The sequence below is a fragment of the Rhinoraja longicauda genome, chromosome 30 (assembly GCF_053455715.1).
Source record: "Rhinoraja longicauda isolate Sanriku21f chromosome 30, sRhiLon1.1, whole genome shotgun sequence".
NCBI classification, from domain to species: Eukaryota; Metazoa; Chordata; class Chondrichthyes; order Rajiformes; family Arhynchobatidae; genus Rhinoraja; species Rhinoraja longicauda.
Window position 1 is genome coordinate 27,643,716 of NC_135982.1, and position 26,364 is coordinate 27,670,079.

At 41.2% G+C, this 26,364-nt stretch overlaps 2 protein-coding genes across 4 annotated transcripts in view; one reads left to right on the plus strand and one right to left on the minus strand.

Annotated features, from left to right (window-relative positions):
- Positions 1 to 212: 212 nt before the first annotated feature.
- zmynd12 (zinc finger, MYND-type containing 12) lies at positions 213 to 15,777 on the plus strand. The gene is made up of 8 exons (XM_078425292.1): positions 213 to 328; positions 2,307 to 2,448; positions 3,760 to 3,931; positions 4,941 to 5,110; positions 5,864 to 5,986; positions 6,823 to 6,949; positions 11,851 to 11,996; positions 15,490 to 15,777. Exons 1-8 carry the CDS (start codon positions 213 to 215, stop codon positions 15,649 to 15,651), a joined length of 1,158 nt encoding a protein of 385 aa, XP_078281418.1. The 3' UTR covers positions 15,652 to 15,777.
- A 1,321-nt stretch (positions 15,778 to 17,098) lies between these two features.
- rimkla (ribosomal modification protein rimK-like family member A) overlaps positions 17,099 to 26,364 on the minus strand; it is a 45,326-nt gene continuing 36,060 nt past the window's right edge. For all 3 annotated transcript variants that reach the window (XM_078425634.1, XM_078425635.1, XM_078425633.1), the window contains exons 4-6: positions 26,143 to 26,229; positions 24,780 to 24,983; positions 17,099 to 24,303 (exon numbers count right to left, since the gene is read on the minus strand). In XM_078425634.1, the coding sequence (XP_078281760.1) occupies positions 23,807 to 24,303; positions 24,780 to 24,983; positions 26,143 to 26,229 (788 nt within the window). In that variant the 3' untranslated portion in view covers positions 17,099 to 23,806. The remainder of the gene's footprint in view (positions 24,304 to 24,779; positions 24,984 to 26,142; positions 26,230 to 26,364) is intronic.

Genomic DNA, 26,364 nt, shown 5'->3' on the forward strand with positions numbered 1-26,364 from the left:
ACTCCTTAGCAACGTGTCCCAAGTCCCTAGCGACGTGTCTCGTCCCTAGCAACGTGTAGCAACTCCCTAGCCACGTGTCCCAACTTCCTAGCAACGTGCCCCAAATCCTTAGCAACGTGTAGCGTCCCTGGCAACGTGCCCAGTCGTCAGTAACGCCGCACTTGAGAGGCTGAGAGTGTTGCAGATAAGAGTTGACCTCCCGAGCTTTCGACATGTTAAGTACTGCTGTTTACCCGCTTGCTAATCCCAAGGGGGTCGTACTGGAGTGCGAGATATGCCAAAAAAACGCCCATGTTATGTGCTCCCGGTGCAGGGTGACTTTTTACTGGTAAGTAGAAGCTTTCTTAAACTAGGTGGGCAGCTGACCAAACAGAAGTAGCTTTGATTTGCGATGTGTTACAGTATATTTGTAACACATCTTTCTACCCTACTGCCATCAGGTTATGAAGCACTACAACCTCCAAATAGGCCCTGAACTACATGGCCTTGGGGGCATTGATTTGGTCTTTTTGCACCAAATCATTTGTATTTATATGTTTTATGAGAATGTGTGTGGGTATATATATATATATGTATATCAACGAAAATTGGAGGAACAATTAGGCCAGCAGTATAAATATTGATTCCTCTAACTTCAAGTAACCCTTGCTTTCTCTCTCTCTATGTCCCTCCCCCATCCTAGTTCTCCGACTAGTTCCACTGTCCTCCTGATTAAATGTTACTGAATGTGTGCCTCGTTGTCACCTTCCCCTCAACTAGCAATGTACCGTTCTACATTTCCTTTACCATCATCCCCTTGGATCTGTGTTTTCACACTTTACCCTTTCATAATCTCCCTCCACGCTGACTCTCAGTCTGAAGAAGGATCTCGGCACAAAATGTCCTGCTGAGTTACTCTAGCATTTTGTATTTATCTTATGTAGGAAAATCACTGCAGATGCTAGTACAAATCGAAGGTATCACAAAATGCTGGAGTAACTCAGCAGGTTAGGCAGCATCTAGGAGAGAAGGAATGGATGAGAGAAAGAATTGTATCTATCTTATGTGTGTATAGGTGCAAATACACACACTGACTTTTTTTCTCGTTTATTATATTGTTTTAGTGTGCTATGTTTACATATTCTGTTGTGCTGCTGCAGGTACGAATTTCATTGTTCTATCTGTGACATATGACAATAAGACACTCTTGACTCTTGTAGATGATGCATTAAAGAGTGCAGCTGGACTCCATTTCAATTTTGTTTCAAATTGCAATCACCAAAATGCCCATCTTACCAAGGAATAGAGTAAACAAATGCCAAATAAGATCATAAGTGATAGGAGCAGAATTAGTCCATTCGGCCCATCGTGTCTGCTCCTCCCTTCAATCATGGTTGATCTATCTCACCATCCTAACCCCATTCCCCTGCCTTCTCCCCATTACCGCTGACACCTGCACTAATCAAGAATCTATATATCCATCCCTGACTTGGCCTGCACAGCATTCTGTGGCAATGAATTCCACAGATTCACCACCACAGATACCATTATAGATAAGGCAATAAATATCATCAGATTTAATAATGTGATCACAGGTTGTGGTGTTGGTGGAGGTCTAATGTAAAAAAATATATTGCATAGCTAAAGTCAAATGTAATTATTTTTTTAGGCACTAGAAATATTTTTTTTATCTGGTAATGAATTACTGCCAAAGAATAAAAGTCTTGTTTTTGTAAAGACATGCATGAGCTTCAAATCTGATCAGATCAATTGAATGTGTACATAAATGCAAGTTTTTATTTAAAAGAAAACATTTCCAATTCTTATCCATTAAACTGGGTTGTTTTCTGACCTAAATAAAATATTAAAACTTTCTACTGATAAAGTACACATCTTTGTCACTTCCAGTCACTTCCAGTATTTATTAGCTGTGCCCACGAGTGAATGTTATATGGTCATAAGTGATAGAAGTAGAATGAGGCCATTCAGCCCATCAAGCCTACTCCACCGGTAGACACAAAATGCTGGAGTAACTCAGCGGGTCAGGCAGCATCTCTGGAGAGAAGGAATGGGTGATGTTTCAGGTCGAGACCCTTCTTCAGTCTAAAGAAGCATATTGTGTCTACCTTCAATTTAAACCAGCATCTGCAGTTTTTTTCCTAAATCTACTCCGCCATTCAATCATGGCTGATTTACCTCTCCCTCCTAACCCCATTCTCCTGCCTTCTCCCCGCAGCCTCTGACACCAGCACTAATCAAGAATCAAGAATGTTCTTTTGTTATGGATGAACTCTCAAGGTTAAACGCCTATTCCTATCTTCTCTCAGTGATATAGCTCACCAAGAGGCAGATTGGCATGGAATCCATGAGAAGATTTGCCAGCTTCTGATTCCGGTACGGACACCACTGCCTTTCCTTAGCTCAACAAAAGAACGAGAGCACGGTAAGGCACAGCTGGTGCAGAGACAGGTAAACACTGAGTACCTAGCATCTATATTTGTTTATTTTTCGATTTCCAGTTTCCTCTTGTCCTATCCACAACGTACTGACTTATGCAGGTGTGGAATATAGGTTCACTATAAACAGTAACTATTGAATGCATTTCTTCATATGTGATTGTGGACAGATTGTTCCCAAGAAATGTCAAAGTCATGTCAATTTACATATGTACCACTGCATTGACTTTTACCTCAGCGAAGTCCAAGCTGGTTGTCAGCCAATTTTGAAACAAAAACAGTCTTCCTGCTGTAGATATGGTGTTGAAGGCCATAAGACATAGAAGCAGATTTAGGCTAGTCGGCCCATCAAGTCTACTCTGCCATTCGATTCATTCTGATCTATTCCCACTCAATCCCATTCCCTTACTTTCTCTTCAAAACCTTTGAGTCCCTTACTCTTCAAGAACGTCAGTAGAAGAATAGGTCGGCCATAATCGAAGTGGCATCAAATCAATCATTGCTTCATGGATAACAGTCTCCACGCATACATGTGTCACATCCAGTGTGCACTGGGACAAATAACCTGTGTTCCCTGCTAGGAGAGCTTAAAGCAAATTTGGAAATGGAACATTCCTCGGTCTCTTAAACAAATGAACTGAGTACCACTCCTTAATGTGGACAGTAGAAAAAGTAGTCAGTGGTATTATAAGAATAATGTCCAAATTTGCTTTAAATTAAATTTTAAATCCTCTTTGAAGTTATAACTGAAGAATATATCTTAGACAATGTTCGAAGAATAGATTTAGAACATAAAAAATAATCAATTTTTCAAGCATTTTAGTTTAGAAAGAGAGTTTAGAGAGACAGGGTGGAAACGGGCCCTTTGGCCCACCGAGTCCACACCGACCATCGATCACCCGTTTACCAGTTCTATGTTACACTCCCTGCACCCTTGGGACAAATTTACAGAAGCCAATAAACCTCGAAACCGGCATATAGTTGGACTATAGGAGGAAACAGGAGACCTAGAGAAAACCATCACAGTCACAGGGCGAATGTAAAAACTCTGCTCAGACAGCGCCCATAGTCAGGGTCGAACCTGGGTCTCTGGTGCTGTGAGGCAGGGGTTCTGCCGATTGAAGATTGAATGATTGCTTTGCAGTAAACCCATGTGTAGTCCCATGCATGTAACCCTAGGCTACAGCTTGCTTGCCATCTTAATTCCCCACCCCACTCCCACCCTGACCTGCCTGTTTGTGGCCTCCTGTGCTGTTACATGGAAGCCCAACATAGAAGCTTGAGGAAGAACGCATCATCTTTCTAATGCCTTTGCTGCTTACAGAAACATCTCATTGATCTGACACGTACTGTGGCTCAGAAGCTTCTGTTTGAGGGTAAACATGAGAGGGCGATACCCGGAGCCCTGCAGTCCTTGCGCTTTGCAACCACTGTGTACGGCAGCCTCTCCGCTGAGCTAGTGCCATCTCAGTTACTGCTGGCAGAAGCTGGGATCGGTAAGAATATTTCATGTTATATGTGGTATTTATTCACAAAATGCTGGAGTAACTCAGCAGGTCAGGTTATGTGTGGGTTGATATGTCAGCTGGGAAGATCTAGAAAATTATTAAGTTGAAACAATGAACTGCAGATTCTAGTTCATACCAAAGATGAACACAGAGTGCATTTCTAGAGAAATAGGATGGGTGATATTTCGGGTCGGGGCCCTTCTTCAGACCTTTTCTCCAGAGATGCTGCCTGACCCATTGAGTTACTCCAGCACTTTGCGTATATCTTTAGAAAATCATTAAGACGTTATTAACTTGTATTAATTATTAAGGTTTTTTGACACGTTAGAAACTGGAACACTATGTTAAAGATGTCCAAGACATTAGAGAGGCACACTTGGAGTATTGTGTTCAGTTTTGCTCAAGATGCCATTCAGCTGGAAAGGGTGCAGAGAAAATGAACAGGGATGTTCCCTGGACTCAATAGACAACAGGTGCAGGAGAAGGCCATTCGGCCCTTTGAGCCAGCACCGCCATTCAATGGGATCATGGCTGATCATTCTCAATCAGTACCCCGTTCCTGCCTTCTCCCCATACCCCCTGACTTGCTATCCTTCAGAGCTCTATCTAGCTCTCTCTTGAATGCTTTCAGAGAATTGGCCTCCACTGCCTTCTGAGGCAGAGAATTCCACTCGATGGACTGAGCTATAGGGAGAGGTCGGCTAGGCTAGAACTTTATTCCTTTGAGTGTGAGAGGCTGGAGGGTGATCTTATAGCAATGTATAAAGTTATGAAGGGAACAGATAGTTGATTAGTGAGGGTGTCTGGGGTTATGGAGAGAAGGCAGGAGAATGGGGTTGAGAGGGAGAGATAGATCAGCCATGATTGAATGGCAGAGTAGACTTGATGGGCCAAATGGCCTAATTCTGCTCCTAACACTTATGAATTTATCAACTTATGAGATAGGGTGAATGTACAGTCAGTAATTTCAACATTTTGTGCACGGGATGCTGCCCAGGCCTTGGTCGACTAGATGAAGCTGAAGAATACCTCTCTCAGGCTCAGTGGACGGTGATGAAGACCAAGGAATGTATTAACGCCATTCAGTACAAGTTGTTCCGAAACATGGGCCTTTTCTACACCGCCAAGTGTGACTATGACAAAGCGCTCTGGTGCTTTGCTGACGATGTAAGTATTTGAGAAGAAACAGGTTGACAAAGACCAATGTGGCAGCACGATGGTGCAGCGGGTAGAGCTGCTGTCTCCCAGCGCCAGAGACCCAAGCTGGGGGGTAATTTACAGAGGGAGAATGAACTCACAAACCCGCACATCTTTGAGATGCGAAGGAAACCTGAGCACCCGGAGGAAACCCACACCGTCACAGGGAGAACGTGCAAACTCCACACGGACAGCACCCGAGGATAGGATCAAATACGGGTCTCTGCTGTGTGAGGCAGCAGCTCTACCTGCTGCACCACTGTGCAGCCCAAGGTAGCAAACTGAATTTTCTCTACAAGTAATAATGGTGCCTCCCGCATCATGAATTTGCAAATAACAAAGGCGTCTTTAGGAATATAACCCCTTTGTTCACCAAGCAGCCCTGGTTTACTATGTAATTAAATTATGCTTTACAGATTTCCAACGTGTATTTCCCTCATATTATAAACACTAGGAGTTCAGGGAGGGGGCAGATAATTAGCCTTAATGTAACATGCTTCCATGCACATCAAGAACAAATGGACACAGCATGGATAAATTTACAATTTAAACATCTGGCATAACGTCACAAAGATGAACTATTCTGCTGGCCCACCTCCATTTCTAGTTAATAGTCAGTCGGTAAATGTCATTGAATATGGAACACTAATGGTAGTTCATACAAGATAAGATGCCCTGTTTTCCATTTGAAAGAGACTAATTGCAGGAATTTACGTTTGACAGATCTACCATGCCACCCAGGTGTTCGGTGTGTCTGACATTCACACCGCTGGCGGCTATTACCACATGGCCAACGTGTTTTACCAACAGGAGAAGATGGATATAGCAGACTCACTGTACTCAGAGGTAAACACAGTTTAAAATTGGTCAATGCGGACCGAGCGCAGGTGTTGAGCGAAGCGATCGCTGAGCCTGCGCTTGGTTTCGCAGATGTAAATAAGTTGACATCTAGAGCAGCGGATGCAATAGATGAGGTTGGAGGAGGTGCAGGTGAACCTTTGTCTCACCTGGAAAGACTGTTTGGGTCCTTGGATGGAGTTGAGGGCGGAGGTAATTTAAAATTGATCAATGCAGACCGAGCGCAGGTTTCGGAGGTAAATGTCAGAATAATACAACCCAACACGATCAATGTGGACAAGCAAAGTGGCAACTTGTCCTGCCGACATGAGTAACTGTATAAGGCTGTACTAGTGCAGGACGAGAGCTTCACTGAGGTTATTGTCAGTATTCATTTTATTTGCAGATAGATACAAACAGCTGGAGTAACTCAGCGAGTCAGGCAGCATCTCTGGAGAAAAGGAATAGATGACGCTTCGAGACAAAACCCTTCTTCAGATTGGAGAAGGGTCTCGACCCGAAACGTCACCCCTCCTGACTCTCAGCCTGAAGGGTCTCGACCCGAAACGTCACCCATTCCTTCTCTCATCCCGCCCCCTCCCCTGACATCAGCCTGAAGAAGGGTCTCGACCCGAAACATCACCCATTTCTTTTCTCCAGATATGCTGCCTGACCCGCTGAGTTACTCCAGCTGTTTGTATCTATCTGCAAATAAAATTAATACTGGCAATAACCTGGGCCAAAAGGGCCTGTTTCCGCGCTGTATCTCTAAACTAAACTAAACTTAACTCAGTGATCAGACCGTGGCTTCTGAACAGCAGTTATGCTTCATACTTTCATTGCAGGTGACCAATATCTGGAAAACGTTTCTGGGTGTATTGGTGGAGACGGAAATACAAAAATCTTTATGGAAAGCAGGAATCAGTTCGCCAGCACCTGGCACCAGTCTCATAGACTTTACAGATGTTTTTGGTAAGTGCTCTTCACAATTGTCTGTTTCCTTAAAGTATTTGCATACCTGAGGCAGCCATGCCAGAATTAACAGTTACTGAAAGGACAATCCCTCCTACAATCTGGAAGATTTTTATTTTCAAATTCCCTCCACCTTTGATCAAAATCCCTCCATCTGTTAAGTTTAGTTTAGTTTAGTTTAGTCATCATCGGCGGTCCCTTAACACGAGTATGACTGCCCTCTGTGAGCACGCCCGTGCGTGACTTTGTTTAACGTGGGGAGACTGGAGCACAGACAGCCACCACACGGTCCTTGACAGATCTGGGTCAGGATCCAGTGGCGTGGAGTCCAAGACGACCGGGGACCCTTTCCTGCTGCAGCCTTCAGCCTCCTTCCCAGCCGTTGTGACGCTCCACTAAAGTCAGCCATCATCGCCCGCCTGTTCCGCTGTTGAGGTCTTGGTTACTTTAGTATTATGTACCGAGTTACAATGAAATTCTACTTGTTGCGTCCCATCCAGTCCCATCCATTCTACTTGATTACAATCGAGCTGTCCACAGTGCATAGATGCAGGATAAAGGGAATAACGTATAGTGCAAGATAAGTCTGATTACAGATAGTCCAAGGGCCTCCGATGAGATAGATGGTAGCTCAGGACCACTCGACAGTTGTGGATAGGATGGTTCAATTGCCTGTCTAGAACAAATGTTGAATTGGCAGTCCTATTGATGAAGACTACTCTAAAATGTCGCAGGAAAAGATAATTTAAGTTTGGTAACATTGTCAATACCATATAGCAAACAAATTAAATTGACTGACTTTGGACACTTGGCATGTAGGAGCATCAGACTCTAAGAGTGTAGGAGAACTTCAAAATGATGTGTTAAACCCCTGTCCCACTTAGGTGAATTTTTAGGCGACTACAGGTGACTAGACTGTCACCACACGGTCGCCGGGGTGTCGCCTGTACGGTCGGGAGTCGTCTCCAAAGAGTCCTAGCGTTTTTCTGGTCGCCACTGGATTTTGACAGGTTTCAAATTTTTTGGCGACTGTTGCTTTGACGCCAATGATCGTAGCTTGACGTCTCCTGACGTAGGTTGTCGCCAGGTGACGTAGGCTGTCGCCGGTGCTGACTTTGTTGAATTCCATTGGCGACTGCCTACGTCATCCGGCGACATGTACCGGTGTCAAAATGACGTGAATTGTCTTCAGTTGTCGCTGACGCGGTCGTAACTTGTCGCGGATAGATGTAGGTTGACTTCGGTTGTCGTAGGTTGCCGCCTGTGTGGTTGCAGGTTGTCGTAGGTGCGGTCGTAGGTGGACGTCCTAAGTCGCGACGATTGTGTCGCCGGTTGTCGGTAGCTTGCCGTAGCTTGACGTCGACTAGGTGGTAGGTTGTTGTAGCTTGTCGTAGACATTGTCGTGGGGGGGGGGGGGGGGGTCCAGTCGCCGGTTTTTCGGCAAACTGCTACGACTATGACAGTCGCCGGCAGTCGCCTAAATGGGACAGGGGCCTTAGTTGTTGAATAGCTAAAAAAAATCATATAGCCATATGGCACTGAGATTGGGGATTGAACCTGACCTCGGGTGCTGTCCGCATGAAGCTTGTACGTTCTCCCTGTGACCTCATGGGTTTTCTCTGGGTGCTCTGGTTTTCTCCCGCACTCCAAAGACTTGTGGATTTATAGGTCAATTGGCCTCTGTAAATTATCCCCAATGATTAGGGAGTGAATGAGAAAGTGGGATAACATTGAACTAGTGTAAACGAGTGATCGCTGGTCGGCATGGATTCTGTGGGCAGGAGAGCCTGAAGAAGGGTCTCGACCCGAAACGTCACCTATACCTTCTCTCCTGAGATGCTGCCTGTCCCGCTGAGTTACTCCAGCATTTTGTGTCTACCTGTGGGCAATAGACAATAGGTGCAGGAGTAGGCCATTCAGCCCTTCGAGCCAGCACCGCCATTCAATGCGATCATGGCTGATCACTCTCAATCAGTACCCCGTTCCTGCCTTCTCCCCATACCCCCTCACTCCGCTATCCTTAAGAGCTCTATCCAGCTCTCTCTTGAAAGCATCCAACGAACTGGCCTCCACTGCCTTCTGAGGCAGAGAATTCCACACCTTCACCACTCTCTGACTGAAAAAGTTCTTCCTCATCTCCGTTCTAAATGGCCTACCCCTTATTCTTAAACTGTGGCCCCTTGTTCTGGACTCCCCCAACATTGGGAACATGTTTCCTGCCTCTAATGTGTCCAATCCCCTAATTATCTTATATGTTTCGATAAGATCCCCTCTCATCCTTCTAAATTCCAGTGTATACAAGCCTAATTGCTCCAGCCTTTCAACATACGACAATCCCGCCATTCCGGGAATCAACCTAGTGAACCTACGCTGCACGCCCTCAATAGCAGAAGGGAAGTGTTTGCTCACCAGCAGAGGTCAGCATTGAGCAATCAGAGACAGGACCTGCGGCTGATCTTTCTAGATCTCAAAGCTAATTGTACCCTGGAACCTTCTGATCGGTTGACTCCAATGGAAAATACAAAGTGATATGTCAGGACAGCTTAACACATTACAGTGTTTCATCAATAGGCAGGATAATGTACTAAATTCTGTGTCATCCATCTACAGCCAAAAGAAGAGTCCACACTCACCAGGGTACCAGGGGTGAGAAGTTATGGCTACAATTACATATTGAGGATATTTCCACTCAAATAGTTACTTTTTAAGTCTTTATAATTTAGGTAGAGCAGTGAACCTTATGATATTAATCACGACAGTGTTTTGCTCCTTTAGCAGTTACTAAATGTAGAGGTACAGAACAAGTAGAGAGATACAGAACGGGTGGCTCGGTGGCACAACAGTAGAGTTGCTGCCTTACAGCGCTTGCAGCACCGGAGACCCGGGTTCGATCCTGACTATGGGTGCTGTCTGTACGTGACCTGCGTGGGTTTTCTCTGAGATCTTCGGTTTCCTCCCAAACTCCAAAGACGTACAGGTTTGTAGGTTAATTGGCTTGGTAAATGTAAAAATTGTCCCTAGTGTGTGTAGGATACTGTTAATATGTGGGGATCGCTGGTCAGCGCGGACCATCAAACCATGAACTAACTGACTTACACCCAAGTTTCTTGGGGCTAGTAGGCGGGTGCTTGTGTTTCGGTCACAGATCAGCTATGTGTCGGAACTAATTGCAGATGGTGGTTTAAACCGAAGATAGACACAAAATGCCGGAGTAACTCAGCGGGACAGGCAGCATCTCTGGAGAGAAGGAAAGGGTGACGTTTCGGGTCGAGACCCTTCTTCAGACTGAAAGTCACGGGAAAGGGAAACGAGAGATATAGAGATATGCAAAAAAGTAACAATGATAAAGGAAAAAGGCCATTGTTAGCCGTTTGCTAGGTGAGAACGAAAAGCTGGTGTGACGTGGGTGGGGGAGGGATTGAGAGAGGGGGAATGCAGGGTCATTTGAAGTTAGAGAAATCAATATTCATACCCCTGCCCAAGCGAAATATGGGATACTCTTCCTGCAATTTGTGTTGATCTTTCTAGCAACTGATACGGGGCTCCATGTTAATCTGCAGAGCACCGGAGCGAAGGCTAAGCAGGCAATGGCTTCATCTTCTGTGACTGATGAATTGGCGAAGAAACATAAACGCAACCAAGTCTCGATGCACAGGCATTAATATTCTTTAAAACTTTTGTGGTTCACCCATGCCATGCAATTATGCAAAAAGTATTCTTTAGACAATTATTTTCCTTCCTTTGAAGTGGCCTGTAAGATGTGGTTTTGTGTGGTTGACGGATAATGCAAACAATATCCCCTGCCCTTCCTCATACGGTCACAACTAAATTGAAGTATGCAAATTATTTATACATATTATTAATATGAACATAGGAACAAGACTCTTCTCCCGCAAGCCCACAGTTCCATTCATGTCATAACTGAACAATGACTTAACCATAAACACCTGCCTTTCTCCTTATCCCCTTAAACATAAAAAGCTGGAGTAACTCAGTGGGTCAAGCAGCACACTGGAGAAAACAAATAGGTGACATTTCGGGACAAGACCCTTCATAAAGTCATGCCAATAAGTGATAGGAGCAGAATTAGGCCATTCTGTCCATCAAGTCTACTCCGCCATTCAACCATGGCTGATCTACTGAATCTCTCTCACTCCTGATCCCATTTTCCTGGCTTCTTCCCATAACCCCAGACACCCGTACAGGCAAGAAAGGTCTCGACCCGAAATGTCACCTGTTCCTTCTCTCCAGAGATGCTGCCTGACTTGCTGAGTTACTCCAGCTTTTTGTGTCGATCTTCCGTTTGAACCAGCATCTGCAGTTTCCTCCTACACTCCTTATCGCTTAAAACAGGTTAATAATATCTATCAGGTTCAGATTCAAGGTTGCTAATTGGCATTTACAGAAGAGAACTCCAAACTTCTAGTCTTTGCGAATGGAAGTGCTACCTAACTTCTCACCTGAAAGACATGACTCACTTTTTTAGTGTATGCTCCCAAGTCCCCACCAATGGAAGCAGTCTGAAGAAAAGTCTCGACCCGAAACGTCACCTATTCCTTCTCCCTCGAGATGCTGCCTGACCCTCTGAGTTACTCCAGCATTTTGTGTCTATCCTCACCCTTAACAGTCTATACTTCAATCAATTCATTCCATCACCCTCTCAATTCTTGGGAATAAAATCCTAGTCTGTGCTATCTTTCCTGGTGATTCAACGTGCAGAGTTCAGATGTCATTTTTATATATCTTCACCATATGCTATCCTAGTCCACTGTTTACTTCCTAGGGTGTAGTGCCAATTAGAGCTTAGTTTTTGTTAGTTTAGAAAAGCCTTTCTCAGCATTTCTTCCACGAGATTCTGTTTTTAAAGACATTTATTTTTGTGTTGCTTGGTTCTCCTGAAGATGAAGCCAAGGAAGCAGAAGCAGTCAAGGTGTTGCATGCAATCTTTGACCTGCGAAACCAAGAGCTCCTAATGAAAAAGGGCAAAATTGGAAGCATTGCTCACGCCCTGGCCATGCTTTATTACCTGTTCCTGGACTTCAATAAGGTATGCTTCACATTGCTCTTTCAGGAGAATAACCCAATAGGTTGCACAAATCATTAGAAATTGATCCAAGTAGATTTGATTTGTTGAATAGAGCCAATTTTCGTTAATCTGACACAATTCATTAAACCTTCTATATGTCAGATAATCTAACATATTGAGCTATCAAATGTTATTATCTTGGAGGTAACTGACTTAGTCGACTGTCCATGAATGATGGGTATCTAACATTGTATGCACAACATATATCGATGTATATCTTTGTGATGAAAAAGCTTTCTATAACAAACACAATTTCATTATAAGATATAATGACAAAAAGCATATATATGTTAATGGAAAACACACTCTCTGTAGATGGTGAAGTGATATGAATGTTCAGCACAGACATTGTGGCTGAAGGTTCTCTTTCCGTGCTGTATTGGTCAGTGTTGTATGTTTATAGCACAATACCAGATCTATAACAGACGATCTGCCCGGTTCCCATTTTAGCAGATCCAAAACACCATCTCCTATACTCTCTGTGGATGTGTCCACTACACTATTGCAACTACTTTGGTTTACCCAGTCTATATGTAGATTAAAGTTGTTGAAGATTATTGATTTTCCCTTATTAGATGCAACTCTGGTCATGTAGTTTATTCAGTGCTCTAGGTTACTTACACCTACCCACTTAGGGCCAATATAGACAATTCCCATCAATGTTTCCTGCCCTTTGTTCTTCCTCACCTCCATCTAAAATGTTTCCACAGCTTGGTTTTCTAAGCCAAGGTCCTTTCTTCCTACTGCCTTTACCCATCCTCTATTGCCAGGGTAGCCACCTTGCTCTGCGGGCTCTCCTGGAGTGACGGAACAGTAGGTTTGACTACTGTCCTTGAGTATGGAGTTTGGGTGGCCTCCCCAATGCAACATTGAGCAGCAAACTGCTAGACACAGCAGAGATCTGCAGCAGCATGGAGCGATGCTGACGGCCATGGAACAGAAATGACCTTGACCTTGATTTCCATGGGACAAGGATCTGAGTCATTAGCATGAGGTAAAAGATGATTGATTTTGCAAAATAATCACGATTGAAATCCGTTCTGTGGTCATATTCTGCATGTTACACAGTTGCTGGCATTATTTGGGGATGCCTTACAGTGGAAAGAGAAAGGACTCGGGCAAACAAAATTCCTCCTGGAAACATTAGTTAAATTCACCAAAGAATGCTAAGTGTCTACTCCAGCTTAATCTGCTTTTCAATTGTTTTGTTGGAGTTGTGCAAAGTTGTGCTCATGTGTGGCCTAAACAAGGTTTCGTATAACAGTGGTGCAACTTTTACCTCCTTATCCTCAGTGCTCTGAATGTACTGTAAAGGACACTAACATAATGTCCCTGTTTGTGACATATTAATGATCCCAATACGTGGGTTAGTCTCTTTGAGCCAAATCTGTAAGCATTCTGTTAGCACACAAAATAGTTTTAAATAAACCATAAAGATGGGAATTTGGTTAGTGGATGGATAGATTTCATAGAGTGATCAGCAGAGAAACAGGCACCTCGACCCATCTTGCACATGCTGACCAAAATGCCCCAGTTAAGCAACTCCCATTTGCCCGCATTTAGCCCATATCGCCTCTAATCTTTTCCTATCCATGTGTAAGAAAATAACTGCAGATGCTGGTACAAATCGAAGGTATTTATTCACAAAATGCTGGAGTAACTCAGCAGGTCAGGCAGCATCTCAGGAGAGAAGGAATGGGTGACATTTCGGATCGAGACCCTTCTTCAGACTGATGTCAGGGGGCGGGACAAAGGAAGGATATAGGTGGAGACAGGAAGACAGTGGGAGATCTGGGAAGGGGGAGGGGAAGAGAGGGACAGAGGAACTATCTAAAGTTGGAGAAGTCAATGTTCATACCGCTGGGCTGCAAGTTGCCCAGGCGAAATATGAGGTGCTGTTCCTCCAATTTCCGGTGGGCCTCACTATGGCACTGGAGGCCCATGACAGAAAGGTCAGACTGGGAGTGGGAGGGGAGTTGAAGTGCTCAGCCACCGGGAGATCAGGTTGGTTAAGGCGGACTGAGGGAAGGTGTTGAGTGAAGCGATCGCCGAGCCTGCGTTTGGTTTCGCCGATGTAAAGAAGTTGACATCTAGAGCAGCGGATGCAATAGATGAGGTTGGAGGAGGTGCAGGTGAACCTCTGTCTCACCTGGAAAGACTGTTTGGGTCCTTGGATGGAGTTGAGGGGGGAGGTAAAGGGACAGGTGTTGCATCTTCTGCGGTTGCGGGGGAAAGTGCCCGGGGATGGGGTGGTTTGGGTAGGAAGGGACGAGTGGAGCAGGGAGTTACGGAGGGAACGGTCTCTGCGGAACGCAGAGTGTGTCTGTCCAAGTGTCTTTTAAATGTTGTTACAGTACCTGCCTTAACAACTTCCTCTGGTAGCTTGTTCCATACAGCCACCACCCTCTGAGTGAGTTGTGGTGCCCCTCAGATCCTTACTAAACCTGCCCCTCTCACCTTAAACTTATGTCACAATGGGTGACACAAAGGGTAGTGGGTGTATGGAACAAGCTGCCAGAGAAAGTAGTTGAGGCAGGGACAATCCCAACATTTAAGAAACAGTTAGACAGGTACATGGATAGGACAGGTTTGCGACTGTGACAAAATGCCTCAAAGCTCTTATAAAAATCCAAACAGAAAATGTTTGAATTTTTATAAGAGCTTTGAGGCATTTTGTCACAGTCACAAGAGCTAGGAGGCAAAAATAATATTACTGCTTAAATACTTAACTAAGGGGAAACTCTAAAGCAAACACTTGAAAATTCACTCTGGCACTGTTTACACAACCTGAGTTTGTTACATAACAAGTGTAATCCATCGAAAGAAGGCAAGAAATGTGGAATTGTAAATGGCTCAAAGTTGCAGCCCCGTTTCATCACTTCATTATGTTAGTGTCCTATTATATCACAACCACGAAGATGTACAAAAGTGCTTGGAATAGAATGCAATACTCCAGGTTTACTGAGGGAGGAAAACAATCCAGGAATTGAGATACAGCATGGAAACAGGCCTTTCGGCCCTCCTAGTCCACCCCGATCATTGATTACCCTTTGACACAAGTTGTATGTTATCCCACTTTTGCATCCTCTCCCAATACTAGGGGCAATTTTACAGAGGCCAACTAACCTGGAAACAAAGAATAGATGTTGGTTAATATGCAAAAGGAGTAACTCAGCAGGTCAGGCAGCATCTCTGGAGAACATGTATCGGTGACATTTCGGTGGAGACCCTTCATCAGACTGATTGTATGTGTGGTGGGGGAAGAAAGGTGGGAGAGGCAGGAGAAAGCGTGGCAGGTGGACACAAGCAAGGGTTTTTGGAATGAATAACAGCAGGTAGGTGACTGATTTTGTGATAAACTAAACTGATATTTTTCAGAGATCAGAGAAGCTTTTGTCTGCCTTAAGGGGTATTTTTGTAGGTTCTTCTAACACAGTATCTTGCCTTCATGTAGGCTACTGAATATGGAAATCTGGCTTTAGAAAATAACGAGTTGATCGCACAGGACGAAAAAGAGATCTCGACAATCCAACGGCTCCTTGAAATGGCTAAAACAGCACTTTCATATCCCGGAGGGAAAGGACCGTCCCCTTATGACTGGGCTAACACATGCTGAATGTTGTCATGTCAATGTGCCGGGATGTTCAGTTTTATTACCAAAGTGGAGAATCGGTTACACTACCAAATATTTACATGAAAGCGGCTTGAGGCAGTGCAATGTTTTAACAATATACGTATTAAAATAAACCCGAAAACTGCCGGTTTCTTTAACAAACGGATTGTAGCGTGCCAGGGGACGCAAGTTCCACCCGCGGCGGTCAAAACCGGTATCATATAACAAATGATGGCAACATACCACACAGACATGTATTTGGAAAACGCCAATATCTTTCACAGCTATCTCATAGGCACTTTTCAAGTCAGTACTTTATACAAAACTGATTTATGTATAGCAAAAAATCGCAAAGGGGGAAATACAGGAATTAACTACCTGATTTGGTTGAGGTGAAAATAGCCTTGATAACACTTTGAGATTGTACGTTCCACCCTGAATATCAACCAAAAACGGCAAACTATAATAACAAGTTTTTGTATTATAACCAATGTTGGAGTAACTCAGCGGGTCGGGCAGCATCTCTGGAGAAAATGGATAGGTGACGTTTCTCATCGGGAAAAACAGCCTGTTTCCGCGCTGTTTCTCCAAACTAAACATGGATAGGTGATGTTTCAGACAGTCTCGACCCGAAACGTCACCTATCCATGTTCGCCAGAGATGCTGCCTGGCCCGCTGAGTTACAATAGTACTTTCTGTCCTTTTGTGTATTAACCGGCATCTACAGTTTCTTGTTTCTACTGTTCATGCACTTAAAAATCATTGATAAGATTGGGGCAGCGGGGGGGGGGGGGGGCAGTGAGCTAAAATAAAACCTGGAGCTGGCTGTCTGGAGGAACGTTGGAAACAGATATAATGTTTAAACAAAGCCCCGACGAGCAAACTGAAAATCCATAACGTATAAGGTTAGAGATTAAGATCTGTAATTGGGAGGGGGAAAAAAGTAGCTAAATGTGCAGAACGGCCTGTAACGCAGAAGATTTCTATCAAATGTTTCCTAAACCGACCATTCGAGATGTCATGGCCGATCGCCGTCCAGCCCATTTTACCAATGATTCTCGACAGAGTAAGCATCTGCGGATTGTCTGCATTAATCCACAGGGTGCAGCAAGCAACAGCCCTGTAGTGATTGTTTTAAAAGAGAAACATAACCAACTTTAAGATTTAAGAAAATAAGGTAGCAGAGTTTCGCGGGGAGTTGCTTCTTTTCATCCTACCCATCTTTATAGGGATTTGCAACTCGATAGCATTGCGGGTGGTAGATGCAGATACTCTCAGTTTGACTAGCCCACATAGTTTTCCCATCCAATGTGGAACAAATTGACTGAAATTCGCCCGTGTAATCCAGTACATCGTAGATGGAATTTAAATATGGAAAACAAAGCACACTGGCTCTGAACACATTTGTGTCATACGGATCCAACGAAAATCCAAAACCAACTTCTCAGTTCAAACGTGAGTGTTTAATGTTGACATTTTACAAAAATCTTGGCGGAATGTTTTCCAAGAGGCTGTTTCATTGCAGAACACATATGATGCATCCGTATTCTACATAGCCCTTCACTTATCGTTCGATTTTTGTTAGAAAGCACAATTCAGCTTAATAAATGATTTTAGTTTCTATGAAACATTTTATTACATTCTAGAAAAAGTGAAACAGAAGTATATGTACAGTATTTACCATGATCAATGTAACTAACATCATAGCCGTGCCGTTTCAACTATATTCAAATACCACTTGAGGGAGTTTCACAAACTGCTAGATCCATAAAACATTCTATAAACTCGAATGTGATATTTGCAAAACGGCTTAGGCTAATACTTTAATAACATTCTTTAAAAAACACAAACTTGGAGTCATAGTGTTAAATATCGTTTAACAAATGTAATGTTCACAGTTTTTATTGTTGAGGTTTAACCCCACGCCTATGGATCTTTTTTATATTCGCTACTATGGGGACTTTGCATTGCATTTATTTAGTGCCATAGAGGCTGAAGGAAATACATGGTAGAGGTTGAGAATATAATCGTGCAGCATTACAAGCTGCTTCAAAAACAGGGTAGGGTGGGAGGGGTGATAAACAACCAGTAAGGTTCTCTTATCTTAATATTCTGCTTACATTCTGTATTCTTCACACATCTAAATAGATGGATCCTCAGTTGTCCTTGTATCCTTCATTGTTTGATTTCCTGCTTTTGAATCAAATCTTAAGTGAGATGAATATTTTAAAATATTAGGATAAAGGTTACCATACATTTGTATTTTCTGTTATTTGTGTAGTTCAAGTCACAACGACTTATCCATCTACAAATGTAATAAAATTCCAGTTGGTTTATTGTTACAAAATCCACAGAGGAAGGAAAGTACAATACTGATCTTAAGCATTCAGCTTACTCCCATTCAAATGATAATTAAACCATTACCAAGTATTATTGATCTCATTAGTCCTTCAAATTTTCAAACAATGCATGTCAACCATTTAACCACACTCTTAATAGCTGTACAATCACAAAGCATGCATGTGCGCTCTTCTCTCACTCTCTGACACACACACACACACACACACACTCACACAGAATAATACAAATAATACAATTGGTAGCCCTTAGCTGAATGAGATGGCTGTCCAAAAAGAAAAGATTGGCCAAGAGCTTGTTTCTTCATGGAAAAAGGAAAAGGTTGTTTGCATTAATGGACAGAGATACTCAAATCATCAGAACACAATATCTTGACATACTTCTATTGGAAAATAAGTTACCATTTGATTCATTACACCTTTGGGCTGCGGTCACTCAGGTAGGTGTCAACACAAAGCTGTACAACCAGGCTGCACATGTAGCACGTAATGTGGAACCAGAACTTTTCTATTTCAGATTCCTTTCATACCCAAATGACAATTCACCAGAGGAACAATACTAAAAAACAATTAAAAATTAATTAAAAAAGTGTTTATAAAATATCCTTCATGTGACAAAACATGAAACATTTACATAAGTTTATAAATTTTCAAATTCTAGCTGCCATTTGGACAAGATCAAAAAAAGCTACAAATTTAGGTCTATAAAAAATCATCAGCTAATGTACAAGGTCATTTTGGTGCAGTTAACTATTGCACCTTTCAGGACTGCAGCCCAAGGGAATAGCATATTATTTAGAACAAAACACATATTCCAATTATATTTTGACTATTTGCAACTCCCAATAATTTGATCCTGAAGCCAATGTAATTACACATACCACTATTGCTAGATGCTATTCACAGTCCCTGTTGTAGAATGTGTAAATACAATGTAAAGTCAGGGTTATAGATTTAGAACATAAACTGCTGGGATGAAAATGCAGCAGCCTTTAGTTCACTGTAGTTTACCTAAAGAGAAACAATCAGTAAATTATTTTCCACAAAACATGAAAATGCAGCACCTGATACTGCTTTACCCCAACAAAGGTCAGTGAAAACAAATGCAATGCACATCTTCCAAACCATCATCTTGGTAAAGGTTAGGTTGCATAAATTTCCAAGATTTGTTCTTTGAAACTGCCTCAGTTACTTTCCTAATGTTGTCAAGGATAGCTGGTTGTGCAAATGCCTTATAACCAAAACTCATTCGTGTCCTTTCGACTACTGCGTCATAATCACATGTGAACAAGGCACCCAGTCTAGCATGCACAGTCATACTTTCACAAAGAAAACTTCGCTCTAAACACAATGTTCTACAGAGAAAAGCAGTTAGTAAAACCATCAATAAATTCAAACTTCACAGCTGTACAGTTCAGTGCACCAGAACACTCACAGCTTATTCATAAAGTGTACATTTTCATACTTTTCCCTCCCATTCCTACCCCAATGTTTAAAGAACATTGTGTTTATGAAATAAGCCGTAAAAGCATAAATTCAGTTTTTAGATGTTCAAATATTTTTCTCTCTTTTAAATACAAGTTCAATTTAATTCCTACCTATATCTGCATAATATACTACTTTGGGTATATTATAATACAGGGGTTCTCCTCCTGTTCCCCCTCGATCTGGAAACACATCCAAATACCAGGGTTGGCACAGTTGCCTCCGTTTTACACTCTATGAAATGAACTGCTCTTAAGTTTACATTGGGCAAAAAGACAAGTGTTGGACTGTGATAAAACATTTACAATTAGGAATTCCAGTTGAGTTTTCTGCAAAGTGGAGAGTCTGCTTTATTTGTCAAAATTTCAGAATGTGTTTCCAAATTAATGGAAACCATTTTGCTATTGTGCTGAAGTTAGGACAACCAACATTTACAAGTTCAAGTACTATGTTTAAAAAATCCTTGCTGAAGTGGCACAAATGCCAATGGTCAGTAATAATATTGTTGTTCCAGTGTTCAAACTCCTAATCAAACTCGAATGAAAGAGAATTGTGGATGATAGGATAAAGTCTCTGCCAATGTCTAAGTATAAAAACTGTGCAACCTTTCACTATAATTATTGGGCAAGTGGATGTCATAATTAATAACAAATGTTGGCTTCTCCTAAGGGAGGGAAATGTTCAGATAACATTTCGATATGGGACCCGTCTTCAAACTGATAACTGCCTGACACTTTTTTGATATTTACATTCGGATCACAATTCGTAGAAAAAAAACATTGCACAGGTGAAGAAATGTATGTCTTAAAAGAAATTCTGCATGTGCATAACTTGAAAATTCATTGCATTTGTTTACATGTTTAAAATCACCATTAGCAGAACATAAAAAGCAAAAAACACTCAAGATTTTAGCTGTAACTATTTGGTCAATAGCTAACTGCATATCATGAATTAACTCACCGGTTTACCTAGTTTTAATATCTTACTAGAAACAAGGACACATCCAGTGCACAAAATGCTGCATTATATTAACCAACTTGTCTTGGTATTCTGAATAGTTTAAAAGTAAAAACATCAGTAAAATCTTAAATTACTGAAAGGTGAGGCAAAGCATCAAAAAACTTCCAATGCTTCTCCATTACTACGTTAAAATACTTTCTCTTTGAGCTACTGCAGTTTTAAAATTTTGTTACGCTTCAGTTAACAGCACGAAATTAATTACACAAAATTTACACGACATATTTGTGCAAATATGAAGGTTCTTCAGCCTCTTAAATTGTAAACCATCTCCAATGTCAGAATGCAATTTTCCAACAGTTCTGGAGCTCCCCAATTTCACACAAAAAGCAGCGTCTGCTTTATTAGTCACGTCTCTCCCTTGTCAACAGGAGCCTCCCACCCATTTATCACAATCTTGGACATTAACATAGATGACAGAAAGTTCAACATTTAAAGCCATCTTTGTGAAGCACAATTTTGCAGGAGATAGAAAACCATTTACAAGTTACAATAGTCAAAGAAAACAGGAATGGGGTCATTAACAGTGTCTGATAAAGCGTACCTTACTTATTCAGTTAGATTTATATCTTGATAAAAACCTTGTTATTCTTAAAATATATTTACAGGGAAAACAAATAACTTTAGAAAGAACATCGATAAGTTTTGTTGTTTGGAAAAAGAGAACGATTATGAAAGCATAACAGTTTTTGCAATGAACGTTGTTACCTGCAAATAAAAGTTACAGCCCCTTGTTGAGATTATACAAATTCTTCACAAAAGTGCTTTTAAATTTTGAATTTTCTCCCTCATCTTTACTTCCCTGAAGACAAGGTGAAGGTTCTTCCCTCCGGCAATTCATCTTCAAGCTTGATTAGCAAACATTAGTGGGCTAATTGACTTGGAGTCAAAAGCAAATTATTACATACACCAGTGGAGAAATTAGAACCAAATCTGCTTTTATCTTTTGTACTGTTCATACTTTCCTGCTGAGGTTAATTGCCTTGTCCCTCTAGCCCAGGCACAGTAAAGTCAAACGTAATGTTCTATACACATATGCTCAGTCTTATTGGTGCCATACTATCTTCTGCATTAATGCACTCAGCCGTCTAGAGATAATATGCAAAATTATTTGCATCTGGTTCGCAATTTTAGTCAACATTCAACTCAAGATATCGTTACTTCAATGTAATATTTGCTTTGAATACTACAATAATTGTCTCAGTTTCTTAAATGGGTGTATTTAATGAATTAACTATGTTAGTATGTAACTTCTCATCCGACATAGCAGCTGCCACTTAACAGAACCATTTTACTTGATTTTTCATGACACAATCGCTAGATAAGCTGATGGCTCTAGTTTAAAATTGCCAGTATTTATAAACGTATGGTTATAAATAAGCTTATGATTCAACCAAGATTGTTGAAACTTGAGTAATTTAAAATAAAATTAGTTTCAAGTTACTGCCTTGTAAATACTCGTACTTTTAAAGTGTCTGAACTTGTGCTTGCTGACATTTACACACACTGCCAAAAGTCACTCAATCTCACCAACAATTACTGACATTTGAAAAGCAGAATTTGATTGTAATGTTGTGCGAATCATACTGGAAGATATAATTCATAAATACATTTACTTTATCTCTTTATAGCAGAAGCACAATTGTTCAAGAAGTTGGAACTGACTTCTGGCATGCCTGAAATAATTCAGTCAATCCTCTGTTTTTGCACATTTTGTGGATATTACCCACCTGACGGCTAATCAATATTTTGAGATATAAACATCCAATTTGCTGTTCTGAATCATGTAAAGCGATAATTTTCTTGTTCTTATTAAACTCTATGCATTCTGCACCTTGTGCATTTCACCGATTAAATCCGCAGGTTAAATGCAGATAGGCATTTCACACTTCACCCATAACTTCAACGATATTATTCAGAGTTAAAAACACTGGGGATATAAGCTTTAAACAGGACAGTCTACGTTCATCTTAAACTGCAATGTTGGTACAAGTATTAGCAGCCAAAATTAAAATGATGGAAAGCACTGGGGCTGTAACATAATGCATTCAAACCACATTAACTTAGTCAGTCATAAACCAAAAGATTTTCTGCAACAAAGGTGAGGTTACACAACCTATTTATTTCCCTGATACTTCAATGTTATGCCTAAGATTGTTTTAATGGAACTACAAGTTAATCAACTGAGTTGACAAAAAAATGAAGATTTCATCAATCTCATAATAGAATCTCCACTCAGTAGTTCTCTCACTTTAAAACAAAGAGAAACATCTTCTGAGCAACTTGTTTTCCCTTATCCTCAAGATGCATTCTTTATCCATTAATTAGCCTGGTAGGCAACATCATATTGAAACTTTCAAAGCCCATTAAGAATATTAAATGATTAGCCATGTCATTTTTCACATTGCCAATTAATTTTTTTGTCATTCATCTTCTGCAGACATTTATTTATTTCCTCATCAGCATTTTAACCTTACAATTCAAAGATTTTCTTTTTCGAGAAAGAGGGAGAGAAGAATTGAAATTGCAGCTTATATTATTTTTGGTTCGTGCTATAATTTTACTTTAATTTAATGTACTTGCTCCATCCTTATGCTGAAGTTAGCTGAAATATCCAAGTTTGTTAGTGACTACATGCTCTGGAATACTAATTGGCTCATTTTGTTAATTAGCCCATCGGTTCAAATTGTTCCCACCAAAGTTCCTGAAAAATGCTTAAATTCTGTGCAGTCCAAGTACCACTGTTAATACAGTAGACAGAAAACAATGGATATGAGTAGCACCTAATCTAAGGAAAGGAAAATAACATGGATGGGCAGTTCATTGTAGAGAGGCTAGAGATTGATTCCAAATACAGGAAGTTCATGATATCAACCATGTCAACATAGAAAGGTGTAAAGCAAAGGCCACTCGTTTCCCAAATAGTACTGATGGGACGGTTTTCTCCACAACAATAACTGGTCTCTGCCTTCAGACATTAACCAGTTACCTTCTTATTGGCTAGGCCATGCTTTTTAACCAATCAACTGAACTCGTCCTATAGTGCTACTGAATTAAGTATACATGGTGTGCTTAATGAATACTCCCACCCACCCACCTCAATGGCATCGAGACAGCATAACCCACCTGGAGTGGATTGATGGTTGTCATCAGTCTGGGTTTTTCCACAAACTCAGATTTAACGATTAATATGGGAGAAAAAAATTAGATCATGTCCCTTCTGTTAATTCTTTTACCTTTTCCACCAGCTGAGCTGGGAAAGCACCCCTGTTTATACCTATTAGTAGAACTTCCTCATCTCACTCACTCAATAGTTTAATTTCAGTATTTATGAGATTGTTCATGTTGTAGCCTGGTTCAGGCAGTACAGTGTGCATGGACCTGGAAGCAGTAGTGTCAGAATCCCTGACCTCCACTATTTCGGGGTCACTCTCACTGGAACTCGATCCCACACTCATGGTGAATACACCTTCTGGAATGGCGCTGACTGGAGCCCCTACCTCCGGCTCACTCGTTTCACTAGCACTGGAAACTACAGAAAGAAGTGACATTTTCCTGGTCAGTCTGCTTGGCAGTAACGACAGGGCATAGTCCGCTATGATACTGCTTACATCCAGATTGCATGCTTTGTCAAAGGCTTTGAAACCCACATTTGCATTGGCTTCACATACTACAAATGAATCATCATCTTTTCTGAGAAGATCGATACCGCAAATGTCCATGCCCAAAATATTGGAAACCTGGATCGCCAACTGCTTGCCCTGTTCACTCAGCTGGTACAGCACACCAACACCTCCTAGCAAATGTAAAATAAAAATATTGGTTCAGTATTAGAGAAAATTGACATCAGCAACGTTTCAATTTTCAACACCGTCAATTGATCTACAATTACTGCTAAAAACCAGTATGCAGTTAACGGTGAAAAATTATCAATGGATAATCAGTTCATTTGGGCTGAATCCCGGCAATGTTGGTTCACAAAGGATTTGGACCACACTCTATGATTGTCTCAAATGCTCAAGCAAAAACCTCTGGTCTCCCCTCCTCTTTCTTATCACCATTTTAGTTCTATTACAAATTAAGACTTAATTGTGGACAGCTTTTAATTTGTGATAAAGTTCCATAACATTTCCTGATATACCCATCTTAACCCAAGCCTATTAAACTTGGGAATTAAGGTCTGTATAATCAAGTTTCATATTGACTTTACCACCAGATGTTGAGGGGGAACCACAAGTATTCGTACAAAAATTCTAAAGTGCAAAATCTCACCAAGTGAACAATTGCTTTGCATTCTTCCATCAGTTGAGCAGCGTAACATCGCACCAATTACACGGCCTCCCACCATCACCACACGGATATCCTTCCCATGGGATTCCTTTACATATTTCTGGAAAAGGTATGGAGCATCATGTCGTATTAGGTGAGATAAATCAGATAAATGATGCTTGTCCCGTGCCAGGAAAACTGCTTTACCTGATGGGGGGAAGACAAACAAGTAAAGCACTGTTTACAATCTATTCCACTGTGTAACAATGTATAATTTCTACCAGAACCATAAAGAATAAAGTTTAGAATTTACAAAAAATAAGTGGCACCAAGAGCCACAAGACAACTCAATATTATAATTTAAGATACAAAGTAAAGAGTAACTTAGCAGGTCAGGCAGCATCTCTGGAGAACATGGACCTATCCTTGTTCTCCAGATATGCTGCCTGACCTGCTGAGTTACTCCAGTATGTTGTCTCTTTTTCAGTAAACCAGCATCTGCAGTTCCTTGTTTCTCAATATTATAATTTGTTATGACTTACATCCTGAAACTAAAATTAAAATGAGACTTTTATGATTCCCAAAAGTTTGTTCATTTGAAACTTTGCTGCATAGCAACTAAAAAAGGATCAGTCTAAATTGTACGTATTATATAAATTATGGTATTATGGTAGAAATCTTCAACTGTACTTAAATTAATGCTCCATGCATGTGTCAGGCCAAATGTTGCAATTTCAGCATCATCTGGTAATATCTGTTAGAGTGATCTACAAGTTCTCCTTAGGATACGGCACGGATCCGTTCCCAAGGACCATTCGTAACCTGCGTAGTTTACAAGTGGGAAATATGACTGCAAACCAAGTTCCAACCAGCCAGAAGATACCTGTTGTCCTATAGGATTAGATAGTCTGGAGAAGCATTTTACATCTCATTTTCCCATTCTTAATAATAATGCTGACATTAATAAATTTAGCTTGAGCCTATCCTGGGCTAACAATGATATTCTTCTATACAATTTTCATACAGATACAATTTTAAAATGACACTGCCTCTGGCCCAGATGGCGTGTTTCTAGATAGGATTCACAAAATGGATATCAATGTATTAACTAGGATGTATTATATTTGGGTTTGATGCGGCAAAAGTCCAGTTAGTGTCAATAACAGTGCGCTGCAACCCTGTGACAGGCAGGAGGACCCGCTCTCCAACTAAAATCAAATTCTGCACAATCTGTGCTTATAAAATGGTCATCAATGATCATTTTGATGATTTGTTCTTAACATAAGTGATTAATAAAAATGATGGAATTAAAGTTAAATGTGTTTTACTGTGCTTGTTCTGAACTACAAAATGAAAGAGTTTGTACCTCGATGACCTCGTGTGTTTTTAACTACTACTGGATAACCCAAAGGCTCAGCTTCATCAATCATTTTTGAAAAGTTTTCATGGCCACCTGTTGTAAAAATAGATATAAATTTATTGTGCAAATAGGAACATGATTAGAGATGCTTTCATCCACAATTTCCCACTTTAGTTGTTTTTAAAAAAGATAAATATTTTGCCATTCTCTTCTTTCACTGTCCCAACC